The sequence below is a fragment of the Oryx dammah genome, unplaced genomic scaffold (assembly GCF_014754425.2).
Source record: "Oryx dammah isolate SB20612 unplaced genomic scaffold, SCBI_Odam_1.1 HiC_scaffold_17, whole genome shotgun sequence".
Taxonomy (NCBI): domain Eukaryota; kingdom Metazoa; phylum Chordata; class Mammalia; order Artiodactyla; family Bovidae; genus Oryx; species Oryx dammah.
In genome coordinates, this window is record NW_024070201.1 from 45,401,790 (window position 1) to 45,426,162 (window position 24,373).

General features: G+C 47.3%; 1 protein-coding gene across 1 annotated transcript in view; it reads right to left on the bottom strand.

The window, feature by feature from the left end:
- Positions 1 to 7,344: 7,344 nt before the first annotated feature.
- The window catches only part of DNHD1 (dynein heavy chain domain 1), a 69,757-nt gene continuing 52,728 nt past the window's right edge, over positions 7,345 to 24,373 (bottom strand). The window contains 18 exon segments of the mRNA XM_040257638.1: positions 7,345 to 7,695; positions 7,889 to 8,676; positions 8,897 to 9,046; positions 9,208 to 9,299; positions 10,014 to 10,215; positions 10,304 to 10,426; positions 10,592 to 10,778; positions 10,965 to 11,927; positions 12,049 to 12,227; positions 12,405 to 12,557; positions 12,767 to 13,039; positions 17,877 to 18,348; positions 18,551 to 18,982; positions 19,114 to 19,296; positions 19,540 to 19,689; positions 23,493 to 23,595; positions 23,672 to 23,866; positions 24,066 to 24,284. Coding sequence (XP_040113572.1) covers positions 7,345 to 7,695; positions 7,889 to 8,676; positions 8,897 to 9,046; positions 9,208 to 9,299; positions 10,014 to 10,215; positions 10,304 to 10,426; positions 10,592 to 10,778; positions 10,965 to 11,927; positions 12,049 to 12,227; positions 12,405 to 12,557; positions 12,767 to 13,039; positions 17,877 to 18,348; positions 18,551 to 18,982; positions 19,114 to 19,296; positions 19,540 to 19,689; positions 23,493 to 23,595; positions 23,672 to 23,866; positions 24,066 to 24,284 — 5,215 coding nt within the window.

The window sequence follows — 24,373 nt, forward strand, 5'->3', positions numbered from 1 at the left end:
ATATATTCTGCTTCTGTTAGGTCCAGACCATTTCTGTCCTTTATCGAGCCCATCTTTGCATGAAATGTTCCCTTCGTATCTCTGGTTTTCTTGAAGAGATCTCTAGTCTTTCCCATTCTGTTGTTTTCCTCTATTTCTTTGCATTGATCGCTGAGGAAGACTTTCTTATCTCTCCTTGCTATTCTTTGGAACTCTGCATTCAGATGCTTATATCTTTCCTTTTCTCCTTTGCTTTTCACTTCTCTTCTTTTCACAGCTATTTGGAAGGCCTCCCCAGACCCCATTTTGCTTTTTTGGATTTCTTTTCCATGGGGATGGTCTTGATCCCTGTCTCCTGTACAATGTCACGAACCTCCAGCCATAGTTCATCAGGCAGGCTATCTATCAGATCTAGCCTCTTAAATCTATTTCTCACTTCCACTGTATAATCATAAGGGATTTGATTTAGGTCATACCTGAATGGTCTGTGGTTTTCCCTACTTTATTCAATTTAAGTCTGAATTTGGCAATAAGGAGCTCATGATCTGAGCCACAGTCAGCTCCCGGTCTTGTTTTTGCTGACTGTATAGAGCTTCTCCATCTTTGGCTGCAAAGAATATGATCAATCTGATTTCGGTGTTGACCATCTGGTGATATCCATGTGTAGAGTCTTCTCTTGTATTGTTGGAAGAGGGTGTTTGCTATGACCAGTGCATTCTCTTGGCAAAACTCTATTAGCCTTTGCCCTGCTTCATTCCGCATTCCAAGGCCAAATTTGCCGGTTACCCCAGGTGTTTCTTGACTTTCTACTTTTGCATTCCAGTCCCCTATAATGAAAAGGACATCTCTTTTGGGTGTTAGTTCTAAAAGGTCTTGTAGGTCTTCATAGAACCGTTCAACTTCAGCTTCTTCAGCGTTAGTGGTTGGGGCATAGACTTGGATTACTGTGATATTGAATGGTTTGCCTTGGAAACGAACAGAGGTCATTCTGTCATTTCTGAGATTACATCCGAGTACTGCATTTTGGACTCTTCTGTTGACCATGATGGCTACTCCATTTCTTCTGAGGGATTCCTACCCGCAGTAGTAGATGTAATGGTCATCTTAAATTCACCCATTCCAGTCCATTTTAATTCTCTGATTCCTAGAATGTCTACGTTCACTCTTGCCATCTCCTGTTTGACCACTTCCAATTTGCCTTGATTCATGGACCTGACATTCCAGGTTCCTATGCAGTATTGCTCTTTACAGCATCGGACCTTGCTTCTATCACCAGTCACATCCACAGCTGGGTATTGTTTTTGCTTTGGCTTCATCCCTTCATTCTTTCTGGAGTTATTTCTCTGCTGATCTCCAGTAACAATTTGGGCACCTACCGACCTAGGGAGTTCCCCTTTCAGTATCCTATCGTTTTGCCTTTTCATCCTGTTCATGGTTTAAACACAATTCCTATCAAAATCCCAGCATGACTTTTTTGTAGTAGATAAGATGATTCTAAAGTTTGTATGGAAAGGCAAAGGAACTAGAATAGGTACAGTTTTGAAAAAGAAGAACAAAGTAGGAGGAATCAGTTTACCCAATTTCAAGACTTACTACATAGGTACAGTAATCAAGACTGTGTGGTATTGGTGGAGGGGAGTATAGATACAAAATCAATAGAACAGAGAACCCAGAAACAAACTGATACAACAATGCCCAGCTGATTTTGACATAAGTGCAAACACAGGTCAATGGGAGAAAGATAGTCTTTTCAACAAATGGAGCTGGAGAACTTGAACATCCACAGGCAAAAATAAATATATACATAGATACATAAATCGTAATCTGTCTTGACCTAGTCTCACACCTTGTACAAAAATTATCTCAAAATGGATCACAGACTTAAGTGTAAAATGATGTATAGTATAAAACTCTTAGAAAAGAAACACAGAAGAAAGTCTCTGATATCTAAAGTGAGGCAAAGAGTTTTAAACTTGGCATCAAAAGCATAATTCAGAAAAGAAAAAACTGATAGACTGAGATTTCACCAAAATTTAAAATCTTCACTCTGTGGAAGACCCTATTAAGATAGGAAGCTATAGACTGAGAGAAAATATTTGCAAACCACATATCTGACAAAGAAGTATCTACGAATATATAAATAACTCTGAAAACTCAGGAGTCAAAAACCTGATAGCCTTATATTTAGTAAAGAAATTGACTTTATTATTAAAAACTTCCTCAGCAAAACAAAACAAAATCTCCAGGCCCAGATGGCTTTAATGTTAAATTATTTCAACCTCTTAAATAATATCCATCTGACACAAACTCTTTTAGTAAGCAGAGTAGGACAGAACACTTCCCAATTCCTTTTGTGTGAGCCTAAGACAAACCAAGAAGCAAAATTACTAGGACGTACTATATTTAATTAATTCCACCAAGTGCTGCCAAATTGCTCCCCAGAATACACCAATATACCCATCTACCAACAATACGTAAGGACTCTTTATTTTCCACTGTCTACTCAACATTTCTTACATTAAAAGCAAGAAGAGTGCCACAGAGAGAATGGATTCTAGAGACAAATGCCTGGATTCTATAACTGGCTCTGAATATTTTATAATCTATAAAGGGAGTATAACCTTTAAAAACTGTGTCACTATATTATATACTTGTAATTTACATAATACTGTACATCAGCAATATTTCAGTTTATAAAAATGCAAAAAAAGTTGTTGGTGGGGAGGTTGACTTGCAAGATTGTTAAAAAAATTAAAAGAGATAAGCAATTTGAAAGTGACTATTCCAGTACCTCGCATAAGGCATGTAGGATCTGCTCCCCAGAATGGGTTAATCTGTTCAATCTAAAAGGACTAAACACTCAAAAGACCAATGTCTCTACATCCAGTGCTGGCACCAACCAGTCTTCCATCTGACTCATACTGCCCAGGGATGGGCTAACCATTCATCCACGACCAAAGAGGGGCCTCCTTCACCCGATTCACATACATCTGGAGAAAGCTATATTAGTGGGGACACTCGAATCCCCTTCTAATCAATGGCTCAGATCCTCAGGGTTGATGGTGACTTCAGTTCAGTTCATTCACTCAGTCATGTCCGACTCTGTGACCCCGTGGACTGCAGCACACCAGGCCTCCCTGTCCACCAACTCCTGGAGCCTACTCAAACTCATGTCCATTGAGTCGGTGATGCCATCCAACCATCTCATCCTCTGTTGTCCCCTTCTTCTCCTGCCCTCAATCTTTTCCAGCATCAGGGTCTTTTCCAGTGAGTCAGTTCTTCGCAACAGGTGGCCAGAGTATTGGACTTTGTATTCATCAGTCCTTCCAATGAATATTCAGTACTGATACTGATGGCGACTGATGGTGACTATGCTGGATGCTTACTCTTCTTCCACAGAGAAAAATTTCAGTGTAAGGTAATGCTGCCTTACGTTCCATGCAAGAGGATTTGTCATCTTGACGTTTTTAAAAGTACTCTTATTCAAAATGCCATTCCTTGCGTGGCTCTCAAGCACAGGCTGATAGTCATATGGTCTCAAATGGGTCCAGTTTTCTCTCAAAAAGTGAGACAAGTATGTCAAGTAGAGTGAGAACTTGAAAACTGAGTAAGGGTACACTTTACCCAAAATAAGACCCAGATATTATTTGGTTGTAATACTACAGACTAAATCTTCTTAAAGAAAGAAATATATATAAACAATAAAGGTAAAAAAGCAAACTGGCTCTGACTTTGTGACGTTGAATAACTGGCTGAATCTGTATCTTAGTTTCCTGACCTGTGGTATGGAATAATAATAATATAGTACCTAACTTACAGCTACCAGGGCTTCTTAGGCATCAGTGGAGGAACTGGCACTTTCTTTTTTTCTGTTTCAAACATTTCCCAGATATATGCTATTTCTGAATAAGGATTTTCAAATTGAAAAACTGAAAAAAATATGTTTCAGCTGAGCTGCAGAGCTCTAGTCAAGGAAATTTTTGGTCTTTGGATTATTAATGCATATACAGTACAGAGCCAGATCACAAATTTCCTCACAAATTTGGATACACAGATAAAATTTAGCTCCTTTCTCAATTACTGATCTGATTTCCCTCACAAGTCTCACTCCCATCCTCCCAGAAGATGGCTAGAAACAAATTTTGTTCAGTCTCTTTAGGTTTCATTTGTTCACTTTCAAATACGTTCTAAAATTCTGAGCATTCTACCTTTCTTCTTCTCCAAAGTGGCAGCTGGGTGTTGCGAGGAGGGCTTGTGTGGCATTTTGATGTCGGAAGAAATGGGTCCCAGGCCTAATACTGGCTTTTGGGCATGCACACGCTGAAATCCTCTGGGTAGGGCTGGCCTAGTTCCATACCTGGGCGTCCTGCCAGAATTTGCTTCTAAAGCTTATGAATTCGTGGTCTTGTCTTTTTCAGCTGTCAGAGCCTTTTGCCCCTCCCTGCCAACTTGGCCTCCTCTCAACAACTCTTGTTTGCTGCTGCAGACCCCAGTGACTCTCTGCTTCATATTCCCTCGAGCTTAACAAATCTCTATTCAGTTTCTGCAGTACGCGGGGATCAAGGGACACTTCTTCCTGTCCATGCCACTCTGCCTTCTTATTGCTCTTGTGGCCACCGCAAGTCAGTGTTGCAGAGCAGTTCCCTTCTAAAATCACAGGTAGGGAAAAGAGGAAAAGCCTCTTTACCCTCAGTACCTCAGTTTACTTCTAAAGTCCCAGATCATGTTTATTTTATCATATTCCTCCCTGCCTTGACTCCACTTCTTCATCCTCCACCCCTCACCCCGCCACCTGATCTTTCAGGACAGGATGGGATATATCTCTTCCGTTTGTCACGTGTCTTACTTCTTCCTTCCTTGCATTGTTTGAGACTTTATTTCCCTAATGAGATTTTTTTTTTTAATGTTTAAATTTGGGTTTTTTGTGTTTTTTGGTGTTTTTTTTTTTTTGCCACACCACAGGACATGTAGGATCTCAGTTCCCTGACCAGGGATCAAACCTGGGCCCCATCAGTGAAAACACAGTTCTATTCACTGGACCACCAGGGAATTCCCCCTGAGATTTTAATTTATCCGATAGACAGTTTCAACTGTGAAATTGTTGAATCTGGAATATTTTTACACTCAGTCATTGTATTTGGGCTATACTGTCACTTGCTACTTATAACCTCTATTTGTCTAAGTTGGTACTTATAACCTCTGATTGTCAAAGTTTAATAACAATTTGCTGTGCATAATTCAGGAATGAATTTCAGTCAATTATGCATCAGTAAAGATTAATTAAAAAAAAAAAGAAATTCTAGGTTTAAAAAAGAATACATTTTGGTCTAGAGAATGATGTGGATTTATAGAAAATATTCTGGTCTAACCAACTGCAGATGGTTTTACTTGTGTATCACTATTGTTCCCTGTTCCCAATGGGGAAAATAGTATTGATGGTACATGCGGACAGAGAGTTCATTTATCCAAAAGGACTTCTTTAATACTCTGCTAGTCTCCTCACCTGAAGGAATAGCCACGCCCCTGGTTATAGAAGAGAAAAGGGAAGAGTTTCTGAAGAAAGAGGGAGCTTTTGCCTCTTTGCCCAGCCTTTATTAGGACATCAGTTGCACTGCAGTCACTAGCAAGTGGGGTAACTGAAGAGCCTGTGCGCTGATGCTCAGCGTACATCTGTTTGCGTTTCCTCCCGCCACGTAGCTCGTACCGAATCACACAGCAAGGAAATTAATGTGTACCTAGTAAACTCTGGAGCCTGGGGGCAGGGAGAGGAGCTGGTGTTGGCTTTTAACTGGTATTATCTGCTACATTCTAACCCAACTTTTATCCAAGAGGTTTGCACTGGTGTAGGAAGCAATCACGAAACTAATAATAACTGAACATATCAAAGCAGAATACCTGATTCCCTACGTCCAACCTGTCTCTCTTTCTCTCAAATTTCTCATCTCACTTAATGACACCATGATCCACCCAATTGCTCAAGTCATACTAGAGTTGCCCTTTTACCTCACATTCAATCCATCGGTAGGTTCTGCTGGCTTTGCCTCCAGAATATTTCCTAAAATTCTCCATCTCCATGGTTATGATCTGGGTCCAAACTCCATCATCTCGCACTTGATTTACTTCAATAACCTCCAAACAAATCTTCCCCCTTGTTACTCTGGATTTCCTTCCATCCATCCACCCGCCGTGGGTTTCCCAGGTGGCACACTGGGAAAGAATCCACCTGCCACTGCAGGAGACACAAGAGACACGGGATTTGGTCCCTGGGTCGGGAAGATCCCCTGGAGTAGAAAAGGGCACCCCACTCCAGTATTCTTGCCTGGAAAACCCCATGGACAGAGGCGCCTTGTGGGCTACAGCCCATGGGTCGCAAAGAGTCAGACACAACTGGGTACACGTACACATCCACCCGCCACAGAACAGCCAGAATGATCTTTGAAAAAGATAATTTCCCATCAAGTACTCTCCAGTAGATTCCTTCTTACACTTTTAAAAAGACAAGCTCATCATCACGATCTGCTCCGGTTTGTACCTTTCCATACTTTCAGCTCGCTTTGCCCCTCACTCACAGTGTTATAGCTGCATGTTCTGTCCCTCGAACACCCCAGGTGGTTCTTGCCTCAAGCTCTTTGCATCTCCTGAAGGCTCTATCTGAAAGATAGGTACTCCTAGATTTTCTCCTCCTAGATCTAGCAGATCTACTCCTAGATCTTCAAATAGCTCCCTTTCAAATATTCAGCAAGCCTTCCTTGACCACCCAAACTAGATCAACTGCTCCCCTCCAGTCACACTCCAACACATCAGCCTGTTTTGTTTTCTTTATAACACTTAAAAATCATCAAATTTAACTCATTTATATGACCATTGAATGAACATAGGACCTTGTGTCTTATTTCGCTTTTGTTTCTTCGTATGTGTGCTGAGAATACATCTTGTGGGGATGACTAGCTGGGCAGAATTGGGGCATTCCCAGTAGTACTACTAAGTGCCTGAAAAAATGATCTTGAGTTCTAATGTTCTCCCTTTAAAAATACCGCTTGTGGGTTCAGCACAGAGCTGAGAGCACAGTTGTGAGCTGGGCAGGGATTCAAAGTGCTATGCGTTAGCCGTCCTGAGATCTGCCTAGCCCCTTGGAGACAGGACTAACCCCAGGCCCATGTCCCCACAGTGTGCCCACACTCGCCTCTCCCCAAGTGCCAGGCACACACCCTCTTCTACCTTCAGTGTGAACAGACCTCCCGTTTCTCAGATGTACACACTGTTTTCCCCTCAGTGTGTCCCTTTGTCTGGGTGCACACATCTACATCCCTTATAAGTCTCAGAAATGTTTCATCAAATCAGTCCAACTTTATTTTGGCTGAGGGCTCAGGACAACGGAGGGCTGCACACGTGGACTCTCCTTTGGATGCAGGTGGCGGGGCTGAGCTTGGTGGGCAGGGGCAGGTGCATCAGGACCTTCCTCCTGTGTAGCCTAGTGGTGCCCAGGGGCCCTTCCAAGTACACAGGACAGGAATACACTGCCAGGCCGCCTCGGGGTGGCAGGTCATTGGCCCCTGGGACCTGGGCACTGACGCTGACGGGAGGCAGAGGGCTGGGTTGACTGGAGGAGCTGTCCTGCAAGGCCCCTGCTACTGGGTCCCACTTGGCATTGTGAAGCTGCAGTCCAATCAGCAGCAGCCCCATCTCTGGAACCGTGGGATGTGGGTCGTTTGCCACCTGGGGGCGCCAGAAACTGGTCAGGCAAGGCTAAGAAACTAAGGGGTCCCGGTGGAGTCGGATCAGAGAAGCAGGTGAGCTACTGAGGAAGTAGAACCAAGAGGAGCTAAGGTGAGGGGCTTAGCTACACTGCGAGGTGTAACCAGGGATTTGAAGGGGCGCAACTGGAAACGAAGGGGTAGCACGAAGTTACCTGGAAGTGCAGAGGACTGATCAGCTCCTGGCGTTTGTGGGGGAGTTGACAGGAGCTGGAGGCTTGGCAAGCTAGGAAATTGGTCGGGGCGACCACAGCAAAGGTAGCTTCCCAACGCAGGGACAGCAGCAGGCGGCGCGGGTGGCAAAAGGCTGACAGGTGAAAGATGCGCTCTGGTACTTGGGTCCCCACACCCAAGTAGCGGAGCAACAGCTGCCCACGGCGCGACAGCTGTCGCAGCCAGTGCCAAGGCGGCTGCGGCCCGGCAGGCGCGTGGGGTCGCCAAGGCGCGGGTAGGCGGCCAGTCCAGAGAGCCTGAGCCACCGCGGCACAGCGCCGGGCAGCACACGGGGGCGCGCCCTTCAGCTGCTGCAGCAGGCAGTCCAGATCCCCCTGCAGCGCGCCCACCAGCTGGCTCAGTTCCAGCACCTCCGTCTTGAGGAAGCCCTCCAGCGGCAGCGGCGCACTCAGCCCCAGCTCCCCGAACCCCACGCCAGACTCCTCTTGGCGCGTGGTCTCGGTCAGCTGAGCCTGCAGTGACTCCAGTCTCCGCTTGGCTTGCGCTAGGCGTTGCCGCAGCCGCCTTTCAGCACGCCGCGAGGTCCCGCGGGCCGCGGGCACCCAAGTAGGTGAACACCGCTGCAGCGCACTCAGAATGGCGCGGCTCTGGCGTCGCAACAGCCAGGTCTGGGAGCCAGCACTCAGTCCGCAGATCCGGGGTTCAGGCGGTGTGGGCAGTAGGTGCATCTGAGCCTTGCACTCCTCCAGAGCATCCAGCTCCTTTAGTTCTTAGGGGTTGGAGAGGAGAGGTGAGAGATAAGACCATCTCTTTCCACCCCAGACACAAGGAGTAGGCCTTCCTCTGAAACTTGAACCCATCATTATCCCATAACTATGTCAATATCCTCCTTTCTATACCTTTGTTGGTACCTCTGTTATATTCCCTTGAGCAAGGTGGCATTACTCTGCTGCTACCCGCCCCAACACAGATACCTGACCGCAGCTCACCTGGGCTGGGCATCAGAGTGGCCAGCAGATACTGAGGTGTGTGTGGCGGGGCTCCATTCCCGCTGCTGGAGCTCAAGCAGGCTCGCGTGAGGCTAATCAGGACCTCCCTGTCCTTGTCATCTCCCACAGGACCCCCATAGAAAACCGCAGCTGAGGGTGAGGTCAGAGCCCCTCAGTTTCAGTCCCTCCCATTTCCACCACCTCCCAAACCGAAGTAGTAGACTATGTCCCATCTCAGTGCTCCCCCAGCTCACTCCCTTCTGGGCTCTCCTGGGGGCTGGTGACTCCATGGGGGGCAGGAGGAGCCTCACCGGCCAGCTCCCTCATGGCAACACTAGGATTGCTAAGGCTGGCCCACAGCTGGTCTTGGATCTGCAGGACGTGGGTCAGGGTTGCTTGACTCCTGAGAATGGAGAGCAGGAAGTTGGGTTTCAAAACTGTTTATATGCTGAGGATTTTCACGTCTTTCTCTCCAGCCCAAACTTCTCTCCTGAGCTCCAGACCCATGAGGCTAGTCATTGCCACTTGGCACCTCAAATTTCCTTTCAACTGAAATCATCATTTCCCCCCACACCAGCCACCCAGTTGTCCAGCGCTGAAATCTGAGACCCATCCTTGACTCTTCCTTCTTCCTCACCCCATGATCTCATTTCTCGATACTGCCAGAGCCTCCCAAAACTATTCTGCTTGCCTCCAGCCCACCCCATCTGGTCCGTTCTCCACACTGCTGCCAGACTGATCTTTCCAACAAACGAATGGGATCATGTTTCTTCTATTGAAAGCCCTTTAGTGGCTTCCCACTGTCCTCAGGATCCGATCAGTCCCACAAGCCTTTCCTCTCCCCACTGACCCCCAGCATGTCTACCTCAGCCACACTAAAGCCTTCTCTCTCCTGCTAAGCTTAGTTCCCTCTGCTCAGAAAGGCCTCATCTCCTCCTGATCTGCCTCTGCTGTCAGGACTCAACTCAAAGCAAGATTCCAAAGTCCTTGGAGAAGCCTTCCTTGACTTCCCCTTGCCCTCATATTTTGGAGCTCCCCAGAGATGAATCCCAGCATGTGAAAAATATTCAGTGTTTGCTGAGCGACTGACCGAGCAGGATGGGTGGGGGTCCCTCACCAGTGCCCCCTGTGAGCCTGCAGCTTCATTCCGTAGAGCTGCCGGTGTAGCAGGAGGCCATGCAGGAGAAGCAGAGGCAGCACCCTGCTTGGGGGTTGCACAGAGAGTCCTTGCTGGACTAGGTCCACACTATCGACCAGGACATGGCCCAGCTCCAGGGACTGGTCCCAAAAAACAGGCATGGAGTGCTGAGTGAGCACGGCTGGGGAGGAAGGAAAGTGCTGAGTCAGCACAGTGCAGTTGCCCTCTGGGCTCCAATCCAAGAGCCTATGGGGAAGCTCCTTCCTCACCTGGTAAGGAAGCAGTAGCTTCTGCAGACACAGTAAGCCAAAGACGGAAATCCCTGTGGACAGCAGCCACATTCCCATTTGCTTGTTGAGCAAAAAGCAGTTCTAACTCCAGGTCCGAGACCTCTGGGGGTCAGACATAGGGCTGAGATCAATTGCTGGATAGGGATCAGACTTGAGGCTAAGGGGTCATACAAAGGGGATGAGGGGATACACCATGAGACCCAAGTTCAAGCTCAGGCCCAAGTGCAGGATAAAGTCCTAGAAGCCATCTCTAGACAGCAAACCCACCCTTGGCTCCATCCAACAGTCCCAGCAAGGGCTGCAGCAGCTCTTTTGGCCAGTGAGGCATAAGATGACAGTTCTCCAGCACCAGCCATTCCCCCCTGAGCATAGCCTTGTGGAGAGAGCTGATCATGATGGAGACTGGGTCCCAGGTTTCAGAGCCCAGAGCTATCACCTTCAGATGCTTCTTCCCCTGGAAACAAACAACAAAATGGCAGAGTAACTCAAAGAGATCCTAGGATGACCCAAAGGAGCCAAAGTAATGCCACAGATGACCCAGAAAGTCCCTGAGTAATCTAGAAAGATCCATGAGAATGTTGGGGGTGGGGTGGGCCTACCACCCACCCCAGCCCTAGTGGCCCAGAGGCTAGGCTCAAACCTGCTTATGTCTGGCAGCCAGCTTCTGGATAATGGTCAGGTGATGCAGGGTGGCAGTGGGATGACCGGGTGGTGGCAACAAGATCAGTATGGGCTGAGTAGCCTGAGTGTGTTCAAAGGGGATGGTGTGGGCACTCAGGTTTTCATCCAGGGGCCTGCCCAGAAGGCTGGTGGTGAAGGTTGCCAGGGTGCTGACCAGGCACTCAGGTCGCAGCACACGCCACAGGATCAGCTTCTGGAGGAGGCTCAGTGGTTGAGCCCCCGGCCCTGGTGCAGGGCCCAGCACACTGGATGATAGAGAGAGGTAAGCCTGCCAAACACTGGCATGGCCTGCCAGGGATGCACACAGCCCAGCAAATGGGGGCAGCACCTCTAACATCTCACATTCGTGCCAGGTTCTCAGCCCTAGCCAGGCCGGTCGAGCCACACCTGGGACTGGTTTTTCATAGCCTGTGCTGGGAGAGACTGCCAGTCCAGGCCAGAGGGCCAGCCTCTCCAGCTCCGGCGCTTTCCTTGCCACTCGCAACAGAGCCAAAGCACCCAAGACACCCACCAAGGGTACTCGGGTCAGGCCCAGTGTAGCCACAGTGCTGCCTAGTAGCTGGTGGGTCAGCTGTCTCTTCAGCTGCAGCAGACGGCAGGTTACTTCCTCCCGCCGGTGAATCTCACCCTTTATGCTGTTCAGAGCCCGCTTGGTGGCAGCCAGACAATCCTCTGGACTCATATGGAAAAGTGGTAGTAGGTTCTGCAGTGAGCTAAGAGCCTTTATGATGGTCATGCCATGCCAGACCACACGCCGATAGGGTGCCCACACTGCCACCTCCTTCAGCCTCAGCTCTTCTAGGTCCTCTAAATGGGCATGCAGCTGACACAGCTCCACCTGGGCCCTCACCACGTCTCGCAGGAACTTGGCTGGTCTCTGACGCCATGGGCCCTGGAGCAGTAGCATCGTCAGCAGCCGCTCCTACAAACAGTCACTTATTGCATGGATCTGGTCCTTCTTCATGTAGTTCCCCGCTCAGTGACATTCATCTCCACCCCCATACCGGAGCCCATCCCAACCCACAGACTGAATCTCCAAGCACCTCAACAACCTCTGCAGCTTCCCAGGAGTCCAGGAATCTGACAGTCAGGTCCCACCAGTGGGTCTCAAGCTCAGGACGCTCTGTGCACAAGATTTCCCTCAGCATCCGTTCTTCTAGGATTTCCGTGTTCACACCCAGGTCCAGCACATTCAGCCCCTTCAGCAATTCACAGCCTAGCACTTGGAGTCACACAAGAGAAATGCTTAACCCCTTCCCTTTGGCAGAGCCAGGGGTGAGGGGCCCAGGGAGTGTGGCTACTGGCTATGGTCCTGAGCCCGCTCTAGGTCAGACTGAGTGAAGCTCGGGCCCTGGTGTGTCCACAAAGCTGTGCTGGCAACTCACCCACTGGGCCTCACCTTTTTCCAAGGCACTGAGGGGGACAGTAGTACTCAGATAGAGGCAGAAGCCAGGCTGCACCCGGGCTGGGCTCAGCTGTTCCCGCTGAAGTAGCCATTGCAATTCTGGGCAATCTAGGCCCAGCTCCATGTTGGTCAGTAGCACGGGCAGGCCTGTGCAGGAGAGACAAGGACACCTTACCCGCCATGTCAGCACCTGGGTGCCCCATGCACTAAGTCTGGCGCCAACCCAGGGTTCTTCCAGAGGATTAGTGCCTGGGGTGAAGGTAAGGGTGGAGGTCAGACTGGGGGTTGAGAGGCCTGTGGGGCCACTGAGTAGGGGAGGACACAGGAGACCTTGGGCGGAGGGCATGCGTTCTCACCACGGGCAGCTGCCTCCTGGAGCTGAGGCCCCAGCTCTGGGCTGGCACCTGAGAAGACTTGGAGGTCCGGAGGGGGTGGGGACTGAGTTTCCGCCTCATCCTGCTGTTCTTTCTCCTCTTGCTCCTGCTGCCCTTCCTTTTCCTCCTTCGTCTCCTTGATTCTCTTTTCTTCTGCCTTCTGCTCCTTTGCTTTATCACACTCATCACTATCATCATCTTCATCTTCCATGTTCTCCTCTTTAGACTCTTTTTTATGTCTCTTAAAGCCCTTCCCTGTGGCAGGAAGATGAAGAGGTGTTCTTCCCTGGGGAGCCCTATTCACCCAAGGACTCCAGCTCATGAAGGAAGGTCTGGTCTGCAGGAAGACACCTTAGGAAAGTCACTTAAGCTCTCTAAGACTCAGTTTCCTCATCTGCAAAATGGGTTGATATTAGTGCATTACTAACACCACGTAGCGTTCCTGTGAAGATGACGTGAAACAATGCACAGAGAGCACTCCGCTGGCACCTGGCAAGCACCCGGTAGAGGGCAGCTCTCGGTAACTATAAAATTCCAGGGAGGGGTTCTCGTCACCCCTGAAACTAGCTCCATCTCTGCCTTTCTGTGGGTTGGCTAGAAGAGTCAGTGCACTTCCCTTTTTGCCTGAGCTAATTCTGTCACTAACAACTATACGAATCACCGCTAGCATAGAGATCAGGGCCTGGAAGTATCGATTTGTGAAAGAAAGTCCATAAACTGTGGCCTTGGCCAGCACATGGGCAGTGCTGTGGACCTGGGTTGTTGGTCAACCAACAGCTATCTGCACTCCCCTTCCCTTTTGCCTCCTCTACTGCAGGAGCTGGAAAAGATCAATAGTGTTTTGTTTTATGTTGGGAAATTTAAGCATAAGTTTTTAAAAAATTAAGTGTTTAAGAAATGGGCAAGTAGAGGTTGCCAGACCCACAATTTGATGTGTTTGTTTCCTATTGCTTAACAAATTATCACAAACTTAACAGCTAAAAGCAACACACATTTATTATCTCTCAGTTTAGTAGGTTAGAAATCTGACCAGACGCTCTGCTCAGAGTTATACTGGGCTAAAATTGAGACTAAAATCATGGGTTGCACTGCTCAACTGGGACTTGGGTGTTCTTCCAGGCTTACCATTTTATGGGTTTTGTTTGGTTTTTTTTGTTTGTTTGTTTTACTGAAGTACAGTTGGTTTATAGTGCCATTAGTTTCAGGTATACAGCAAAATGATTCAAATATATATGTGTGTATTCTTTTTCAGATTTTCTCCATTATGGGTTATTACAAAATATTGAATATAGTTCCCTGTGCTATAAGTAGTCCTTGTTGTTTATCTATTGTATCTATAGTAGCATACATTAATATCTGCTAATTCCAAACTCCTAATTTATCCTACCTCTTCTTTCCCTTTAGTAACCATAACTTTATTTTCTATAAATATGTCTATTTTATAAATAAATTCATTTGTATCTTTTTTTTTTTAGATTCCACATATAAGTGATATGTGCTATTTGTGCATCTGGCTATCCAGATTTCTGGAAGATTTTTTATTTTTCTGATGAAAAGGGACAGATACTGGCTAGGAGCACCTCTGACATGATGCTTGGAGGGATAGTAGCATTTGATAGCAAATATAGTGGCTTTAAAACAATAGAAATTTATTCTCTTAGTGGCCTTGAGACCAGAAATCCAAAATCAAGGTGTTGGCAAGATTGCACTCCTTCTGAAGGCTTTAAGGAAGATTTCTTTCTTGCCTCTTCCAGCTTCTGGTGGTTCTAGGAGTTCCTTGGCTTGTGGCTACATAACTCCACTGTCTTTCCCTTCACGTGGCCTTCCTCTGTGTACCTATGCCTTATCTTCTGTCTCTTATAAGGACACTTATGACTGGATTTCGGCCAACCCTTGAAATCTAGGATGGTCTCATTGCAAACCCTTAATTATATCTACAAAGACTCCTTTTCCAAAAAAGATCATATTCATAGGTTCTGGAGGTTAGGATGAGGGTATATCTTTGGGTGGACACCATCCAACCCACTACAATGTGATAAATGACTATACCAAGGGTCATAGGTCAGAAAGCTGGAAGATTCTGAGTGCTTGGAGGCAACACTGAAGCCCTATACCTGCTTATCCTGGTCCTTTTTATTGGATAAGAAGGACTTATCCAATAAAATAAGTCCATTTGTTTAAGCCATGGTGAGTGGGATTTTTGTTACAGGTAGTAAGCAGCAGTGAAGATTTTTCTTTTCCTTACTGGTAAGGTGGCTAGGCTATGTGTAGCTAAAAAGCTGGCTTATCTCATGGGACTTGGCCCCTGTGCTCACTGAACTTTAGTGGACTTAGTAGTAGATGCTGGAGCAAGCTGGCTACACCTCTTCTTAGTGAAACAATCTCCAGAAAGAACTTAAAGGGAATTCCTTTCTTCTCATATCAAGCAGTGTTAGATCACACATGATCAGGTACTCATGCACCTTGCTGACTTCTAAAAAATGATTCTGTACATCATATCACATGGAATAGGAAATCACAGGCTATTGGAAAATCAGGGATGCCTCCAGGTTCATCACAAGCACTTCTCTCCCTGCATTCCCTGCCTGACAAGAGTAGTCTCTCTCCCCCTTTTGATCCATATACTTCCAAGTAGGGGCTGCATTGCATGGCCAGTCAGCCTAAGCTCCCCCCAATACTATTTTCTTAATACAGCCCTGAGGTGAGGGCCAAGGTTTAGATGCATGACAGTTACAGTAAGGCTTAGTGGAATTGGTGGAGTCCCCAGAACCAATGTTAAGAGACAGAAGCCAGAAGTTGGGGCTTTAATTCAACAAGGAGAATATATCAAGAGTTCTGGCATCAGTTAATAGAGTCTTTACAAATGAAATCTGGAGGAGAAAAGCTAAGAGATTTTAGGAGATTAGCCTGAAATTCCCCCATCTGGTAATAAGTGTTTGCTTAATTTTACAGTACATCCTAAGCCCCCATACCCATTCCAATAGGAAGTGGACATTTATGGTATAACGGCTACCAACACGGTACTCTTGCTTGACCTTCCTCTCACAGATACTTCCGGGGGACAATGGGCAAGGAAAATTATACTATTTATCAGAACTCAGGGCAGCTGAACTGGTTGTCCAGGAACTCACTCCAATGAATTCAATTAGCCAGTGAAATGATGCTAATCTTTTACCTTCTGTCTGGCATTGCACAGTATCTGCTAGAGACCAATATAATGTGTATGTCTTGCCCTTTCCAAGTTTCTAAACAGAAGTTTATTATAGTTGATTTGATTTTGCTTCTCTTTGCTTATCAGGTGTATTCTTAAGGTGAGATTCACTTAATCTAGGATAGTTTACAGAACCACCATGAAAAGCCGTATCCAGACCTGATCAAGAGATTATTCAGAGTTTCAGGACTCAGAATTGGATATAGCAGCTAGGGTGTCTCTTATTAGAGAGGGGGTAAATTAATTTATAGCTACACGTGTGCTAGCTGTATAGTGGATGTTTTTGTAATGGTGTATGGGCACAACAGAAAGTCATATACTGGACAGCCAAGGGATGGACAGTAATATTGATAGCAGTAAGACACTGGTGGTAGTAATGACTGCTAACTCAATGGACATGAATTTGCGCCAACTCTGAGAGATAGTGAAGAACAGGGAAGCCTGGCATGCTGTAGTCCATGGTGTCACCAAGAGTCAGACACGACTCAGCGACTAAATAGCAACCACAGCAAATAATGACTAATGTTTTTGAGAACTTATTATACATTAAGCACTGTGTGAACTCTTTTTTTGTGAATTATCTTAATTCTCACAACACTTTATGAGATGGCTATAAGACCCTGATTTTATTGGCAAACAAACTTAGGCTTTCAGTTCAGTTCTGTCGCTCAAGTCATGTCCGACCCTTTGCGACCCCATGGACTGCAGCACGCCAGGCTTCCCTGTCCATCACCAACTCCCAGAGTTTACCCAAACTCATCTCCATTGAGTCAGTGATGCCATCCAACCATCTCATCCTCTGTCATCCCCTTCTCTTCCTGCCTTCAACCTTTCCTAACATCAGGGGTCAGCTCTTTGCATCAGGTGGCCAAAGTATTGGAGTTTCAGCTTCAACATCAGTCCTTCCAATGAGCACTCGGGACTGATCTCCTTTAGGATGGACTGGCTGGATCTCCAAGGGGCTCTCAAGAATCTTCTCCAACACCACAGTTCAAAAGCATCAATTCTTTGGTGCTCAGCTTTCTTTATAGTCCAGCTCTCACATCCATACATGACTACTGGAAAAATCATAGCCTTGACTAGATGGACCTTTGTTGGCAAAGTAATGTCTCTGCTTTTTAATATTTTTTAAACTTAGGCTTTAGAGAAATTAAATACCTTGCCTTAGGTCACACAGCTGGCAAAATGCAAATATTTGACCCAGGTAGTTTTTAGTTTCATGCATTGGAGAAGGAAATGGCAACCCACTCCAGTGTTCTTGCCTGGAGAATCCCAGGGACGGGGAAGCCTGGTGGGCTGCTGTCTATGGGGTCGCACAGAGTCGGACATGACTGAAGCAACTTAGCAGCAGCAACAGCAGCAGCAGTCTGCTTATAGAGCTCTGGTTACAGACCACTTTATTATACACCTTCTGTTCTAGAAATCTATTATTTTTACCAGTACAACCCTCAGCCCCTTCTTCTGGGAAATAAACACTCTTCCTTCCTTCCCCTAGAAAATGCTCCTTCTGATGCTCTACCCAAATGGGTCCCTGATCCAAGCAGAACCAATGGAAATATTTCCCCAGAACTCCTGATAAATTTGAATAGGAAAGCTCTGAGTCAAGGTTCTAACAGTGCTGAGCAGACCAGGAAGTGGAAGATTATGATCAGCCACATAGATTCACAATCATTGCAGTATGGGCCCAAAAATATACATGTGACCTGATTTATTAATATCATATTGGCTAAAGAAATCTGGGGAAAAAAAAAAAAAGAAATCTGGGATACCTTGGCCATGAATATTTAGTGTCTTCATTGTGAAAGGGAAGAGTGCATGTGGCTGAGAGTGTTGAGCAGCTCAGATACCAAGAAGTGTTGTGTTTATTATCCCTGGATTTACCTGTGCCATTGGTGGGACCGGTGGCCAAGCGTCCAGCCTCTTCCAAAGGCAGCGGCTTCAGCCAGATGAGGGCCTCGTTGCCGGGGTCAAGCAGCAGGGGCCAACGGCAACTGAAGTAGTGAGTGCGGCTTCGCAAAAGCAGCGCTGCCAGGCGGGCTGACTTTGCCTGGGGCTTCATGTCTCGGTCCCACTGGAACTGTTCAGATTCGGAGCTCAGCAAGGACACAAGGCTGAAGGGAGAGCGTATGGAGAGCAGGGGGTTCTTTGGCAACGTGGCGACAGATTTCTGCATCTGCTTCAGGGCCTGTGCCACATCATCTGGGCCCAGCGGCTCCTGACAACCCCTGCAGAGAGCCAGCCACTTGTCCAACAGCTCTTGGCGTCGCACTGGTGGGAAGGGACCCAGGTAGTTGATGGCAGCTGAACACAAGAGGGCATCTCCGAGCACCGTGGAGGAGTGACTCTTCAACTTCTGGTGTGGAAGGGAAGACCAGAGAGTGTGTAGGCCGGCGGGGAGGGTCTGGTGGAGAGGGAGCGAGGCAGGGTGTGGGGGAAAGCATGGCAAGGAGGGCAGAGTGGGACAGAGGGAGGCGGTGGGGGCACGGGGAGGGGCAGAGGGGTGGTCTTCGGTGCAGAAATGAGCTTTAGGGAGCAGTCTAGATGGAGCTGGTTACCTGGAGCTCCGTAGTCCAGGAATGCATAGGCGTGAGCAGGGCAGCCTCAACCGGCCACTTGTGATGTTTGCCACACTGAGCCTGCCCCAGATTCTCAACCACATGCTTGTGGGAAGTTTGGGCATTTTCCAGATTCTTGGACAGGGCCAAACTGTGCTCTAGAAGCTCCTGGGCCTGGAACTGGTACTGGCCCAGGCGGGCCTGCTCCCGAGCCAGTGTTGCCTCCACCTGCCGCAGCAGCAGGCCCGTGGGCAGTCCTCGGCGCTGTGCCAGCCCGTAGCACAGAACGGCCCAGAGCCAGGCTGCCAGGCTTGCTATAGGTATGCTCACTGCCCGCAAGTCTGCATCGCTCATGCCTGGAGCTTTCAGAGCCAGGTTTAACTTGATCATCTCTGCGTCTGTCATCTTCTCCTTGGGGAAGAACACCAGCTCCTGGGGGAGTGTGTGTTAAGAGGGGTGGGGGAAGACATGGATGCTCTGACCTTGCCCCAACAGCCTCGCTCTGCCAAGTTGCCGCTTCATGCCCGCATTTCTCCTCCTCCGTGGAGCCCCACGTTTCTTACCTGATAAAAATCCTCAGAGCATAGCAGCTGCTTGGCACTGGCCCAGCCTGTTTCACGGTGGAAGAGGTCACACAGAGCATCGGTCACCTGGACCACAGACTCTGGTGGTGCTCGATAGCTTCGTATCTCCTCAAAGTCAGCCACTTGCAGCTGGCTCAGGGGCCCCAGAAATGCCTTGCCCATCTAAACAAGGAGAGACGTGCAGTTGAAGAGAGCTCCCAGAATGTCCTGTCTTCCTTCAAGGTATTTCCAGGAGGGACCATCTTCTCCTAGGGTCTCCAAGGGACCACACCCCCAGCCATCCTATTACCTTTGCCCCAGGAGACTCCATGACAAGCCAACCCATCCTCTCCTCTGGGCATCCTAGGAGAGGTTGTCCCCTTCTGAGAGGGGATCAGCGCAGGGCAGGTGGTGGGAAGAGCTCACCTGCTCTAGGAAAGCCTCATACTGAGCCCGCAGGGCATCCCGCTGCTTGGTCAGGTTCTCAATGAGGTTCTCCTGCTGCTGACACTCTATCAGCTGCCACTTGTACAGAATCTTGCTTTGGTCTAGCTGGTGATTCAGTCTGCCAAGGCTCTGTGAACAGAGTTTAGGCTCTGCAGCTCCAGATCTTGGGCCAGGTGGGACTACTCCAAAGAAAGACCCCACATGGGCTTGGACTCAGGCATACTCTTGACAGTTGTATGACCAAGTTGACTGTTAAGGTGACCAAGTTGAACTCCAAGTAGGCTACAGATACGTGCTGAGCTCTGAAACTGTCATTCCCCAGTCTGTGAGTTATACATCTAGTCAGGCAGCCTCACTGAGTGGCTTGGGTGCTTCTGACCTACCATACAGGCCTAGGTGATCTGAATCCAAAGCCTGCATGCTTAGCCACTGGGTGACACTCTATCTTACTTGACCCGCTAGTGGCGTTTGTCACAGAAGCTCCTCCCTGTTGCAACGTTCTCCTCCCTTGGCTTTCATGAGACCATGCTCTTCTGTGGCTTCTGTGGCTGCTCTTCCTCATTCTCTTCCTCTGCTATCCCTTAAATATGTCTCAAAAAGTTTTCAGGGCCCCCTTATCTTATCATCTTTCTGTGTACCTCTCTAAACTCATGGCTCTGATTATCACTTCTATTTTAACAACTCCAAATCCTTATATCTAGCCAGATTCTTCCCCAAGACCCACACCTCCATATCCATCTGCTTAGTGGGAATTTCCTTTTCAGTGTCTCTCAGACCCCTCAGACTCCACATATCCAGAAATGAATGTATTGGCTATGGCTCCTCAGATCTCTTACAATCTTATTCATCTCTTCATGCATTCTTTTCTCAGAGATCTGCAGCAAAATACATCCAAGTTTCCCAAGGAAGAAACCTGATGGTTACCCTGACTCCACCTCTTCTAGTCCCCAAAATCAAGCCCATCTTCAAGCAAGGCTTTTCTGTTTTATCTCCAATACGTCCCTCATGTCTACTTCCACCCCCCAAACCATCACTCACACCCCTGCTCTCTCCCTCCTGACCTTCTGCACCAGCTTCCTAACCCTACTCCCCCGCCTCTAATCTGCTTTTCATACTGCAAGCCTATTTGGTTCTCTCAAAGGCAAATATCATATCATCATCTCTCTTTACACTCGCTACTGTTGCATTTGGTTTACAATACCTCTGTGACCAGGAGGCTTCTGTTCATCCTTCCAACCTCATTTGCTTTTGCTCTCCCAGCAATGTGCTCTCCAGCCATTCCTGACTTTCAGTTCCTCCAACCAGGCACACACACTCTTGCCTCTGGGCCTTTGCACTTGCTGTTACTTCAGCCTGCGACATTCTTCCCACCCCCTCTTTCATACCAAATCTCACCTGACCTTCAGGTTATCAACCTTGATGTACTTCATTCCTGTGTTTACATATTTAAGGAATGCTTTTGGTGCTTACCAATGCCTCCGTGCTACACAGCGTGATACTATGCTCTCTCTAGGAAGTTTTCTTTTTTTTTTTTACTTCTTTTTAATTTTTTTTAATTATGAAAAGATGATAACACATTTACCAGAAACTTGGAAAATACAGAACAATGGTACATATAGTTTTACTATATATTTCAATTATTTTTCAAGTAGATAAATTAAGATTTTTAGTTGGAGTTCAACATCAAGCTCTCAAAAATTAATAGAATAAATATACAGAGAAGTATAAGGATACAGTATACCTGAAAAGCACTATGAACCAATTCAACATAAGACTTATACAATTTTAGGAAGTCTTTCTTGATACTTCAGAGCATCCTGGACTTGCTCTGTCATAATGCATTGTTTTATAATGACTTGCATGAGCCTATATCTTCCAGCAAACTAGGCACCATGAAGGACAAGGAGAGTGCCTTATCTTTATTAAGAGGCCATCTACTATCAATACATGATGACATTTATTGGGCTTTTGCTATGTGCCAGCACTTTGAAGTACTTTACATGTAAAGGCCTCATTTAATCCTCATCCTAACCTCTCTGGATCTGAGTTTTTTCATCTGTAAAATGGAAGAAAGAATGGCCTCCTTAGAAAAGTGGAGGTGAGAATTCTATCTACCTAGATGTAAACATAAACGTCTCCTGCATTGCAGGTGGATTCTTTACCAACTGAGCCACGAGGGAAGAAGCCAGCGTAGATGCAGACATGCACAAAAGTATTGATGAGTGCTCACACAAAACATACGGAATTCAATTAAGCCTTGCTGAGCACAGTCATAAATAAATGAACCAACTGAATATGAAAGGGAAAAGAGATGGAGGGGTCCAAGATGACTCCCGGGTTCAGTTTAAGTGACTAAGTGGAGGGCATCTCCTGCGGTGGGCAACTCTGAAACAAGTACACACAGTTATGGCTGTTAAGTGAATGCCCCTGAGATTATGAACATCTCTTATCCAGCTTTTGGGCTTCTTATGTTCTGATCCAAGGATCAGAGAATAATAGCTCCCCTAAACTATATCAAAAATCCCTGGTATTAATCATTTGGGGGAAAAGCAAGACCCGAGACAGAACACTGGAATTTGGGAATCATGGGAAAGAGGACTCCCATTCATCAATGAGCTTCTTAATTTTTTCCATCTCAACCGAGTCTTAATTTTTAATCTAAGCTAGTGATCCTCCATGGTGAATGGTAGGAGGGCAACAGTACTATGATGACTCCACAGGACACAGTGAAAACCACGTATGTAGATACTATGTAAGCCATGCCCCTGGGGCTGTGCAACGCCAAAGGATAGCCCTAACCCATCAGAAGAGGAGGGTTAGGCATGGGGAGCTGCAAGACCTGAAACCCCAGGAGAAAGCAAGTCATAGTATCTACTTGTGGACTGATCACTAGTAACTATCTCACTGTAGTTACTCCTGAACCTTCATCAACGTTTTGTGTAAGCAGGAAAGGGGGGAAAAATGCAATATCAGAATTCCTCTTTTTAAAAATGAAACAAAACCAAAAAAATGTCTATTTTAGGAAAGCATTTTTAACTAAGAGTGTTTGACTACAGAACATGTAATGATGCCACTGCTACCAATTTTAGCTAGGTATGAGCGGTTTGTTTATTCAAAGAAGAAAATTGTTCTGTATAAGAAAGCAACAGGAATTAGAGTAAGGACTGGGAAAAAAATCTCTTGTTACATGAGCATTGCCTTTGGGAAGCTCTAAAGGAAAAATAGGGTGACTGAACAGCATTGGGAGCAGTGCTGGGGAGATGGGACAGGGAGAGAAAACTCTGTCACTAGGAAATGCCCTGTAGAGGGAGGTAACGAAAACAAGACACTGAGATCTAGTGAACAATTTAAACCTATTTCTGGTTCTGTTCTAGAATGTAAATTGCCCCCACTGCCATCACCCATCTGCATTTCCCCACCGTACCTAACAGTGTACATTTTTGTATATAGAGTGTATAAATTTGTATATTTGGTGTATTGTGGAAGGACACGCTGCAGGAACAAAGGGGTATGGGAAGAGAGGGCAGCTACAGGAGGTGTGCCAACCAGCAGTGAGCAATAGAGAATCCAGGAGAAAAGGATTAAAGTGAGAGGGGACCATGAGCATGTAATCCTGCCCTATCCCCAATGGGAATCTCTGCAGAGCTTGGGGAGCATACTGAACTTCACACAGTCAAGGTACTAGGGACGACCAGAAGCAGACACTTGGGTTTCATGCATTTAGAGGAATCAACCTGATCCCAGATGTGCCACAGGGAACTTTGAGCCTGAGCTCTAGAGGAAGAGGCAGCAGGGATTAGAAACAGGCCCTGGGGGAAGGGGAGCTCTCAGGAGACCAGAACTAAGGTTCAGTCTGGTTGGTTTCTGCAAAGTCATTGTTTGGGCTCCTGCTTTGACCTACTGTTCATGCCTCAAACTCTTCTCCCCCTTACCTTATGGGAGCCTTTCAGCTGCTCCTCCAAGTTGAAGACCAGGGTGGTGTGGGCACTGTGCTTCTCAATCAGCATCTTCAGATTTTCCAGGGCATCCTGTATCCTGAAGACACCGTGTGCCAGTGAGTGGACCTGAGGGAGTGGAAGGAGATACAGGGGAGGGAACGGGGGTCACTCACCGCTGGGCCCTGTTCTTAATGTGTAGGGTCATCCATTGCCGCTGCAGTACGAAGGTGTCCAGGAAGTCCAGGAAGGTCTTGGGGGTGACGAGTGGCAATTCAGGACACAGGTGCCCTTGGTAGCTGGCAGCCGAAAGGTGGATGAGAGCCATGGCTTTGGCCATGCTGGGAACTGAGGCCTGGATGTCTGGGAACCTCAAGGAATCTGCAACAGGCATGGCTTTAGCCTGGACTTGTGAGCTTGTAGGGGAAGAAAGGAAAAGGACCCTCTCTCCTCGCTCAGGAAGGAGGGCAGAAAAGGTGAAGGGAGGCTCAACCAGGTTCTAGAGAGAGACTGACCCAAGTAACAGTCCTCTTTAAAACCTGGTCTAGATGAGGTGTGAGGACAGGTAACGAGGTCTCACCGTTATCAAGGGGTGGGCTCTGAGCACCCTTCAGGTGATGCTGGGCCACAGCGACCAGGGAATCTTGGTCCCAGGGTTCATAGCGGTCAGTGCAGGCAATGGCCAGTTGAAGGAGCCTCAGGAAAAGGGTGGAGGGTAGCTGTTTGTGGGCCTGGTCATCTCCCATCAGGATGAACACGTGCAGGTGGCTCCGCACCTGCTGGCAGAACCTGTGGGGCCGGAGCTCTGATGCCGTCCTCTCCATCCCCGTCTGCCCATCCTGGTCCCCTTCCCAACCCGACCCCTCAACCCTGCTCTT